General features: G+C 43.5%; 1 protein-coding gene across 3 annotated transcripts in view; it reads right to left on the minus strand.

Annotated features, from left to right (window-relative positions):
- Positions 1-11,865, minus strand: part of Itgam (integrin subunit alpha M) — a 45,505-nt gene that overhangs the window by 10,737 nt on the left and 22,903 nt on the right. The window contains exons 13-16 of one of the 3 annotated variants that reach the window (XM_028769439.1): positions 6,834-6,947; positions 6,513-6,725; positions 542-672; positions 296-459 (exon numbers count right to left, since the gene is read on the minus strand). In XM_028769439.1, the coding sequence (XP_028625272.1) occupies positions 296-459; positions 542-672; positions 6,513-6,725; positions 6,834-6,947 (622 nt within the window). Of the gene's footprint in view, positions 1-295; positions 460-541; positions 673-6,512; positions 6,726-6,806; positions 6,948-11,865 lie in introns of all 3 variants that reach the window. The other 2 variants (XM_028769437.1, XM_028769436.1) reach the window with 2 other exon arrangements.

An 11,865-nucleotide genomic window follows, 5' to 3' on the forward strand; every position in this document is an offset into this window, starting at 1 on the left:
AGGGAGGGAGAGAAAGAGAGAGAGAGAGAGAGAGAGAGAGAGAGAGAGAGAGAGAGAGAGAGAGAGAGAGAGAGGCTAGTTTGCTCTCCGACAAATGGCGAGGGTCCTGCTTCTCTTTCTCTAGACAGCTGACACAAGGCAAAAGTACCACTTCTCTGGTAGGATTTGAGGGGGCTGTCCCAATCATTCTAACCAGGCTTAAAAGGCTGTCAGCGCCAGTCAGAACTTTCTTCTGCTAGAAGGCTGGGCAGAGATGAGACACGTTTTAAAACCAGGTTTACCCGGCACACCTCACCTTCTCGCAGCCGATCCTTGGTGTTCTTGCGGACACGGAGGCAGACTCTGACCTCCCCAGCATCCTTGTTTTTTGATACTGGTTCTTGACATGCAAACACACTCCTTGCTAGATTCTTGGGGTTGAATTCCATGGTTGCCTCCAGTCTCAGCACGGGCTGGGCTCTAGAGGAGCATCAAAGGGCCATCAGGAACCAGTAGAGACGTTCCAAGGGGGAAGGGCTGGTAAAATGGGAGAGCCTCTCACCTGAGCAACAGAAGACGCCCCTGCGCCCCCACAGCTAGGTCCATCAGGCCGTCCATTGTGAGATCCTTGCCCCCACTCAGAGACTGCCCGAAGTACTGGAGCCCGGAGGAGAGGCGGGCACCTGTGATTCGCTGAGGGAAGGAAGAAGAGAGAAAATAGAAAAGCCTGTGACTCAGTCAGCCAAGGCACAGACTCTCTTCTTTACCTCCCATGCTTTCAAGGAATTCGGATGACTTAAAGCTTATCTTGTGCACACAGCGATTACCTGTACAATCCCAAAATCGCATCCTCAGGCTCTCTAGCCAACATCGTGTATGTAGGAGTTTGGTTTGGGGAAACTAGTAAACTCTCTGCATATATATTTTTAAATATGTAAATAATTCCAATGTACAGTCCAGATTAAGGACTACAGTTCTAAATATGAGGAAAAATATTTTGGTATAACTTGAAGTGATTGAGCAATAATAAGACATTTTGTTTTTATTTTAGAAAACAAAGGACTTCTACAATAGGAAAGAGAAACCCTGCAGTTCCTGCTGCATAGTTTACAATATTTAAGCAAAAAAAATTAAAATTAAAAATTAAAAAACACTTTTTGTCATCTTTAAAAAAAAAACATATTAAGGAACTGTTTAAGTCACGACCTCCAAACAATACCCAAATTTTCCTAGATTATCTGAGTTTCCTAAAGAAAACTGAAAGTTTTACAAAAAAGGAAATAAAAATATACAGTCCTCATTTATATAGGCAGAAAAATGCAAACATTGAGTATTGATCTAACCCACATTATCTCTTTTGTTACATTCATCTTCCTTGAGAGAGTGGGGATTCCCACACCACTGAGCTCATGTAGAGGTCAGAGGACAACTTCAGAAATCAGATCTCTCTTCCACCTTGTGGGTCCCAGGCAGCAAACTCAGGTCACGGGAGTGTGTGTGCCAAGTGTGTGTGTAGAGGTGAGAGGATGGTTTGAAGAAGTCGTTTCTCTCCAGCCACCATGAGAGTTCTGAAGGCTGAACTCCGGTTGGCAGACTTAGTGGGAAGAATTTTTCCCAGCTGAGCTATCTTGCCAGCCTAGTGTTTGATATCTATGTTTACTGTGCTTGCTCACACCTACCAATCCATTTCTTAAGATCTATATGTCAGTACACACACACACACACACGCAGACACACCACACACCCCTTTAAAAGAAAAACCGTGGTTGGGAGTGGTGGCACATGCCTTTAATCCCAGAGGCCAGCTTGGTCTATGAAGTGAGTACCAGGACAGCCAGGACTGTTACCCAGAGAAACCCTGTTTTGAAAAGCAAATAAACAAACAAACAAAGAAAACAACAAATAAGGAAGAGGAGAAGGAGGTTTGTGTGTTTGCTGCCTACGGTCCAGCTGGGCAAGTACTGTAACAACGAGCCATATCCTGGGGACCTCTAGTATTGTTTCACTGGGAAGACACTTGCTTTGAAATTACCTGTAATGTGGCAGGTTAGAGGTCCCTGGCTTATTAGCTGTTCCCACTAGTACTCACCTTTTATTTCAATCATATAAGAAAAAAATATAAACAACAATAAAGGCAAAATAGCACAACCCATTTTGTATTTGCTTTTAACCACAGATTGTGGGTGAACACACACATGTGCACATACAAAGTACCCTCTCCTTCAGTTTTCACCAGGCATGTAGCCCCCAAGCGGCTCCCCACGCTCATGCACACACTAGCAGTGCTTAGTGGATTCAGTAGGGTTTGAGGTAGGGGACACATGTAGAGCTGGAGAGTGGGCTCAGAGGGGAAAAGCACTGGCTGCTTTTCCAGACCTACAGCTCAAGAGCACCTGTAACTCCAGTTCCAGAGGATCTGACGCCCTCTTCTGGTCTCCTCAGGCATTAGGCACAGCAGTGCACAGACATGCAAACAAAACACCCATATGCATAAGATAAAACACACACACACACACACTAAAAGAAAGAGCATATGAAGTTGGGAGGGGAAAGTGATATGAAAAATATAACAGGACTTGGAGGGACAGAATGGGGGTAGATCTGATCAAACACGTTATATGCATGCATGAGATTCTGAAATAAAATCCATTTTAAATACTCTCTCTTTGGCCTTGTTTTCCTCTAAAGTTAAAGGTCTGAGATACGGCAGCGATGGAATGAGAGGACCCAGCTTCCACTGTTCATCTTACATATAAATTTACTCTGTGATAAAAACAAAATTAAAGCAGAAAACTTCAAATCCATTTACACAAACACACACACACAAAACCATCTGCACCAGAGAGAGAGAACGTGGTGCCAATATGCATAAAGTGTGGAGATGCCCCATGGCAGCAATGTCTCTGGAGTCTGTGGCGTGTACTCCAGCCCAGAGAGTGAACAGAACTGGGAAAAAAATAATCAGAACTGTGGTTGTTTCCAGTGTAGGAGGGAGGATAGGAATTGACTGGAGAGGTGACACTCCATATTGTTTGAGGTTTTCTTTGAGAGAAAGTTGAGTTTTGGAGGGACTATAGCAAGGTCTGCATATATGGCCCAGGCTGGTCTTGAACTTGCTATATAGTCCAAGAGGGCTTTAAACATGATCTCTTCTTACCTCTACCTCCTGTGCCCTGGCATTACTGATGTAGTCTACCACACCCAGCCACATGTCTGCATACTAAAGGGGATATGAATTACATTTGTCAAGACACTGAATAAATATCTATGTACTTTCTATTTGTAGGTCCTAGTTAATAGCCTACATGTCAAAATAGTAGACAAAGTGAACAGACACTGCAACTTAATTTAAAATGCATTAAAAAGAAAGGGCTGGGTGTGGAAACACACAGCTTGTAATTGCAGCATTGGAAAGCCCAAGCAGGAGGACCCTGAACTCTAGGCCAGACTAGATACAGAGTGATACATTGTCTCAAAATAAATAAAGAAGTAAGTGGAAAGGCAAGAAGGAGGCTCCTGGGTAAGCACCTGCTGTGCGCCTGTTGTGAACCTGTTGTGAACCTGGAAGAACCTGAGTCTGGATCTCCAGCACATGTAAAACCTGGGCATGTCTGTCTGTGACTCCAGTGCCAAAGGATGGAGACACATAGATCATTGGGGTTTGGCAAAATGGTGAAAATCAGGTCATTTGTGGGAATAAATGAAAATAAAGATAACCATGCTAATTAAAGTAACTCAAGTCCAGAAGAACAAACTGTGTGTTTTCTCTCATATGTAGAATCTAGGCTTTTCAGAGTGCTAATGATAAAGTAACAGTGCCGGCACATGATCCAGAAATCCCACTTCTCAGTTTTATTCAGAAGAATCAGAGTAAGAATCTTGAAGGAATATTAGCACATATTTAGTGTCATACTGTACTGGCTAGTTTTGTGTGTCAACTTGACACAAGTTAGAGTCATCAGAAAGGAAGGAGCCTCGGTTGAGAAAATCCCTCCAGCTGTAGGGCATTTTCTCAATTAGTAATCAATGGGGAAGAGCCAGACCATGGTGAGTGGTGCCATCCCTGGCCTGGTGGTCCTGGGTTCTAGAAGAAAGGAAGCAGGCTGAGCAAGCTATGAGGAGCAGGCCAGTAAGCAGCACCCTCCATGGCCTCTGCATCAGCTTCTGCCTCCAGGTTCCAGCCCTGCTTGAGTTCCTGTCCTGACTTCCTTCAATGATTGACTTCTGAAACGGATGGTCTGAAAGTGTAAGCAAAATAAACTCTTCCCTCCCCAACTTGCTTTTTGGTCATAGTGTTTCATTACAGAGATAGAAATCCTGACTAAAACACACACCATTCACAAAAGCCAAGGAATGGGATAACCTGCATGTGAGACAGCTGAGGACAAGTTGCCCCAACAGTGGTATTTATCTATAGTGGGATACAACTCACCCCTTACAATGAAGGAAAATCTGTCACTGTGCCAATAGGAATGAACCTAGAAGATATTACTCTTCATAAAAATAAACCAGGTACAAAAGGCCAAATCACTGCACTACATGGAGCTGTCTAAAATAATCAAATCATACAAGCAAAGCAGAGTATGACAGAGGGGCCTCAGGGAGGAGGCAAAACAGAGGATTACCAACCAATGCCTAGAAACAGCTAGAACAGGTCAAGTGTGAGATGTGCATTTCAAGTCTAATAAGAGTTAAATAGTTAAGTATTTTTATCACGATACATTTTTAAAAGAAATAAAGGAAAATATGAGACTGGAAAAGATGAGAGACCAGAGACCAGAGGCCACGTGGCCACAGCTTGCTCAGAGATAACACAGCATGGCTGGGTGAGGCGGAATGAACTGCAAGGACCCCACAGGCAGGAAACCCACACAGCAGTGACAGAGTCACCAAGGGGCGGGGGGACCAGTTCTGGGCCAGGATTCAGGATTCAGGGCAACTTAATTTCGACACACAATCCAAAAGAACAATGTTGGGTTCACCCATTTAAAAACTATCGTTAGCCAAGCACAGCGCTCTCAACCGTAACCCCACACTGTAGAGAGAATATCTTGTGTATTGTACGGATGCATCACCTGTCAATTTAAAATCCTATGGACTATGTTTGGTAACCCCTGGTGAGCCCACCCCGCTCCAAACCCATGGTCACAGAGATGGCCCTGACTGACTGCAGTCAGTCTCAAATCAAAACAAAAACACATATGGGTATGTATGTAGGAATGAGGGCTGGCAGGAGACAAGAGAAGATCGGGGAGAGGATTCAGGATGTATTGTATATACATATGAAAATGTCAAAGAAGAGGCTTAATTTGAGAGCTGGAGAGATGGCTCAGCACTTAAGAGCACTTACTGCTCTTGCAGAGGATGTAGGTTTGATTCCTGGCACCCACATCAGGGAACTTACAACTGCTTGTAACTCCAGCCCCAGGGGATCCACTGCCCTCTGACATCTGTGGGCACCCACAGGTATGTGGTGCACATAAACACAGGCAGGCAATTCACACATACACATAAATAAAAATAATAAATCTTTAAAATAATTTTTTTTTTTGGTTTTTCGAGACAGGGTTTCTCTGTGTGGCTCTGGCTGTCCTGGAACTCACTCTGTAGACCAGGCTAGCCTTGAACTCAGAAATCCACCTGCCTCTGCTTCCCAAGTAAAATTTAATTTTAAAAACATAAAAAAATATGAAGAAAAGAGCTGGGCATAGCAGTGCACACCTTTAATCCCAGCACTTTGGAGGCAGAAGCAGGTGAGTCTCTATGAGTTTGAGGCCAGCCTGGTCTGCATAGTACATTCCAGGCCAGCCAAGGCTAGATGGTAAGACCTTGTCTCCAAAAGGAGTCAAGGGGAATAAGGCAGAGAAGTGATTGAAAAGAGCATGCTACCATCAGTCTCTGACTTCCACATCACCCACGATGCACATGCATGCACATGTGTGTGAGGACACACACCCTCATGTTCATACGCACACACACATGTGCATATGCATGCAGTACACACAGACTTTTAATGTAGCAACAGAAAAATTTTAAGCTAAATCCAGAAGTCTCATAAAAAGCCCTAAGATCAATGAAATACTATAAAGTGTCCAACTGTATAGGTTTCCTGTGACATAGGATTTTCAGTCCTAAAATCAGGACAGGTCTAGGGGAAGCAGAACTTTTAGGCACTCAGCTAGCACCAGGATTCCAGAGGAAGGAACAGCACAAGAAACAGCAGAAACCATACATCTCTTCCTCTGGTCTAACTGCTGTTCTGTACCAGTGCTTAGCAGTTAGATGCTCACTTCTGCAGCTGGTCATCGACAGCCCCAGGCCTCAGCTGTAAAGTGAGTGTGGGTACCCTGACAGGGTACCGCCTACCATTACAGAGAAGTCATCTAGACTGGGGGTGCTCTGAGGCATCTGGGAAAGATGTGTTACTGTTTTGAAGGTTCTGGGAGAAATGAAGGAAAAGTGATCCAGCAGTTAAATCAGAGGATCCCCGTATCACACGAGTCAGTGCTGTGCAGTCAGTAATGGCTTCTTACCTGGCTGTGAGAGGCACTGATGCTGGCTATTGATGCTCCATGGAAAATGTAGACAGCACCCTGATTCTCCTGCTCCCCTGGGGCTCCGATGGCCACATCTGTCAGTTTGTCCCCGTTCACGTCTCCCAGCACTGTCAGAGCCGCCCCAAAGCGTCCCCAGGGATGGCCCTGATCACCATGGAGGATAGCTTCACACTGCCACCGTGCTCTCTGCTAGACAGAAACAGTCGCAGACAAAAAATCCTGGCAACTCCCACACCTCACACCCACCCCACCCCCAGGCCCATCACTCACCCCTCTAGGCAAGGGACACACTAACACCTGGCCTCCTCGGGTCTTCTCATAGTAATGAGGGGCCCCAATGAGGATCAAGTTGGTATTGCCATCAAAGTCCATGTCCACAGAACAGAGGGAGGCCCCAAAATAAGAGCCAATCTGAAAGAGACAGGGCAAAGATCACATACCTCTTTCCACCTAAGAGTCTGGGAGCTTCCTGTCTATAAAAATGTCCATAGGCAGACATGGTAATGTATACCAATACTTAGTACAGGAGGATCAGGAGTTCAAGGCCTGCATAGGGATATATCTTAGGACTTGTCTGAAAGGAAGAGAAAGGAAGGAGAACATGTCTACTGGAGAAAATCATTAGAAGATAGGATTCTCTATAGGATTTATGGTGGTTTAAAGAAGAATGATCCCTATAGGCTCAGATATCTGAACACTTAGTCACTGGAGTCCTTTGATAAAATTCGAAGGACTTTGAGGTGTGGCCTTGTTGGAGAAAGTGTGGCACTGGAGGTGAGTTTTAAGGTTTCTTCCCCACTCCCCTGAGACAGAGTTTCTCTGTGTGAACAGCCCTGGATATCCTGGAACTTGCTTTATAGACCAGACTGGCCTCAAACTCACAGAAATCTGCCTGCCTCTGCCTCCTGGGATTTCAGGCATGTGCCACCACAACCCACAGATTTGAAGTTTTCAAAAGCCCACACCTGACCCAGTCTCCCTCTCACTGTCTCTGTCTCTGTCTCTCTCTCTCTCTCTCTCTCTCTCTCTCTCTCTCTCTCTCTCTCACCCTATGTATCAGGATGAAGCTCTCAGCTCCAGTGACATGTGTACCACCATGCTCTCTGCCATGGTGATAATAAATTAAACCTCAGAAGCTGTAAGCAGCCCCGATTAAATGTTTTCTCTTATAGACGTTCCCTTGGTCATGGTGTCTCTTCACAGCAACAAAAGGGTGACTAAGACATGATTCCTGATACATTCTGAGAGAGAGCAAAGCAAAAATAGAGAGGGAAAGGGAGAGGGAGAAAAAGAGGGAGAAGAAGGGAGGATGTCAAGGATGAAATCCAGTACTTCTGATATGCTAGGCAACTGATCTACCACTGAGTTACACCCCTAGACCAACCAATTGAATACGCTGCTAGCTATAGAAATTCATCATAAAGCCAGAGGGCAGGAAAGCTGAACTTATCTCAATGGTATTCCAGAGAAATTGCTAACGCCGTAAAGGTTACACTGGCCAACACAAATACGATGTCTAGAAGAGTAGACATGGTGCCCTTTTAATAGATTAGAATTCTTTGTAGAGGCAGAGAATAAAGTCTAATTTGGCCATAATCCGTATGATTGGATTAAAATCACAATTATATCCATATATGTTATAGCACACCTTTAATCCTAGCACTCAAAAGACAGAGGCAGGCAGCTATGAGTTTGAGGCCAGCCTGGGCTACCTAGAGAAACTGTCTCAAAAAAACAAAAATAAAATAATGTTTATTATTAATTAATAATTAATTATTAGGTAATAATTATTAATTATTTATTGTTGTGGTGGTTGTTAGAAAGCTGTAGCTCAGTGAATAACTACTTGTCCCAGTTTAGTCTTTAGTACTGAGAAATTTTGATACCCAGAAATTTTTGTGTCACCTACCAGTAAAAATGTCTTTTTCGTATGCTCATTGAAAGCATGTAGCATTCACCCATAGAACTGAGGCACTTATAGTCCATTTATTCATTCATTCAACAAAGACTCGTTTGCTGAGCACAAGAGAGGGTAGCAGACACTGTGCCTTCAAAGTCAGCCAGCGAAACAACATGGAAAGAAGAGCAAAGAACGAATAAACAGGGATGTGTGGCAGGTTTTAACCTAAGAGAAGTCCCAGGACGGAAAAGTAGAGAGGACGTCATGCTGTGACTGACAACTGTCTCTGCCCCACCCCTACACGCAAGTGCAACAGGAGCGAGCGCGCGAGCGCGCACACACACACACACACATAAACACAGCAGGTAGCCTCACTCCAGCACAGTAGCATTTTTTGTTTTAAGGAAAGGTTTACTGAAGGTAAATTTTACATAGAACAAAATTCAACTGCTTTAGAGTATAGTTGTAGAGTTTTGACAAACACACCGTCATACAATCCCAACCACTCTCAGGATATAGAACCCCTCCCTCATGGTGCCTCACAGTTGGCCTCTTCCCTGTTGGCAATCCCCGGGAACTACTGATGTGTTTTCTGTCCCTGTGTCACAGCTGTCCTATCCAGGACTGCTGTGAGGATGGCTTCCATAGCATGCAGACTTTTTAGACCCCATTTTTCACCTAGAGTAATTCACTGGAAGTCTCTCCACGGTGTTTGCATGCACTAGTAACTCACTTCCACCGATGATGGGCGCTCTGCTGCATAGGCACAACGTGCCATTCTGTCCTCCAGCTAAGAGCTTCTGGATTGCCTCCAGGTTGACATGATTAGTAACAGAGCAATGGCAGACGTTGGCACATAGATTTCCATGTGAACATCTGTCTCTATTTCTCCTCAATAATGCTTGGTTCCACTGGTGTATTGATGGAATGTTAAATCTCATCAAAAGTGAATTTTCTCTGGAGCCATTTCGTGTGATATTCGATAAGATAGTTTGTTTTGGATTTTCAGCCCCTCTGTCACTTGTTGAAAAGCCTTTCCTTACAGTTTCCTGCACCTTTATTGTATATCAGCCGGCCAGTTATGACAATAACAACATAAAAGGTGTGGAAGAAGGAAGTTGTGAATAGGAGTTTGTGGGTTCGTTTTTTACTTTTTTGTTTTTTCAAGACCGGATTTCTCTGTGTAGCCTTGGCTGTCCTGCAACTCACCCTGTAGACCAGGCTAGCTTTTAACTCAGAGATCCACCTGCTTTTGCCCACCAAGTGCTGGGATTACAGGTGTGTGTCACCATGGCCTGGTGAGTAGTTTTTTGTATTTTATATTTTGTATTTTGTTTTTCAGTGTGGATGAAATTGTCATCCATTAAAAATAGGATGCTATGAGCTGGAGAGATGGCTTATTAGTTAAGAGCACTGGCTGTTTTTCCAGTGGTCCTAAAATCAATTCCCAGCAACCACATGGTGGCTCACAACCATCTATAATAAGATTTGTTGCCCTCTTCTGGCCTGCAGGCATACATGCAGGCAGAACACAGTATACAAAATAAATGACTAAGTAAAATAAAAAAAAAAGAAGACTACTGCAACTATAAAATTTAGGTAAGTCCCAAATACACAGAGAAAACTCTACAGCAGAAACACAGAAGAGAGAAAATAAGATATATAACTATTTTAAAAAATCATCAAAGCCAAACAAGACGGCAAGAGACAGACTGGAGCAGAGGGAGCACAAAGCAGAAAACAGTGAACGAACACAGCAGTATGCTCCAGCAACTGTGCTAGCCACAAGCACTCTTTAACCAGATGTGGAGTGCAGGAGTGGGCTTGGGTTTTTTTTATTTTAGATTTCTTTATTTTATTTAATGTATCTTGGTATTTTGGTCTGCATATGTCTGTGTACTACTATGTGGGTACCTGGTGCCTATGGAGGCAAGAAGAGGACATTAGTTCCCTGTAACTGAAGGCACAGATGCTGTGAACCATTGTGTGTGTGCTAGGAATCAAACCCAACCCTCTGCAAGAACAGCGAATATTCTTAACTGCTGAGCTAATTTTCCAGGTCTTGTTGAATGTGGTTTTTAGAATTCTATTACTGGCTACCTGAATTAGACCTTTAGGTGTGGATTATGAACATAGCTTCAAAGCAAAGGAGGAAGGAAAGAAGCTATTCCAAGCCAATGATGACCACGAAGGAGAAGGGTGCCACAGACTCTTGTCAGACAAAATGGGCCTCTTGTCCTCCTGCCTCAGTATCATATGACAGAGAAGACAGTTCATCAAGAAAATCCTATGCAGCAGAACCTGGATGGACCAATAATTTGGACTGAGAGTGAATCAGTAACTTTAAAAAAGACATCCAACAGAGAGAAAGTCGTGGCTCACGGTTCCATTCCACAAAGGGTTAAAGAGCATTGATTATTGGAGTTGGGGGTGATAAAGCCTCATGAGCACAGGATGGGCCTTGAACTCCTGATCCACTACCTCTGAAGGGCTGGGATAACAGGCATGTGCCACCATTCCTGGCTTTAACATCAACTCTTAATAAACTATCCCAAGCTTGAAAGGGAGGGAATAATTCCAAAGTCATTCTATAAAGCCAGAATTATACTAACACTGAAGCCAGACAAGGAAACAAGAAGAAAACAGAGACTGAGACACCTTGTGAACACAGCTGCGAAAAAAAAAAATCTAAAAAAAAAGTGTTAGCAGAGTGAATCCTACAGCACGTTTGTAAAAGCTATCCTGGGTCTGGTGGCATAGATGAGTGGTAGCACTCTATTTGCCTAGCATTCACGAAGCTGCCTAACATTGCTAAGGGGGAAAGAGAAGGAGACTAAGAAAAGGGAGAAGTAAAGAGGGAGATACAGGAAGGGAAGGAAGAAGAGAAGGTAAAGGGGAAGTCATATTAACCATAAAGCTGATATATCACATCTCTAGACTAAATAGCAAATATCGTATGATCATTTCAAAGGACATACAAGAAGGCCATTTTATAAGAGTTAACATGTCTCTATGATAAATATATATATATATATAAATAAATTGAAAATTGAAACTATCTCCTGTGTGATCTGAACAACACTGTTGCTCACACAGAATGAGAAGCCTCAAGCAGAGAAATAAGTATGAATCAGAAATGAGGGTGTGCAGGCAGGACAGGAGGAAGTAAAACTCACATTCTTCTAGACTCTACCAGAAATACTGTTAGAGCACATAATTGGGCAAAGTTAAAGGATACAAAATCAACATACAAAGTAGAACATTCCTAGTAAACCATCTGAAAAAACTGTAAAGAAATTAATACTGTTTACAGTAACTATCAAAAAAAATGATAGATCTGGGACTGGAGTAGAACCTCCACTATTCTTCCAGAGGACCTCAGTTCAGTTCCCAGCCCCCACAGTGGACAGCTCACAATTCAGTTCCCAT

This window comes from Grammomys surdaster, unplaced genomic scaffold (assembly GCF_004785775.1).
Source record: "Grammomys surdaster isolate TR1022 unplaced genomic scaffold, NIH_TR_1.0 192, whole genome shotgun sequence".
Taxonomy (NCBI): Eukaryota; Metazoa; Chordata; class Mammalia; order Rodentia; family Muridae; genus Grammomys; species Grammomys surdaster.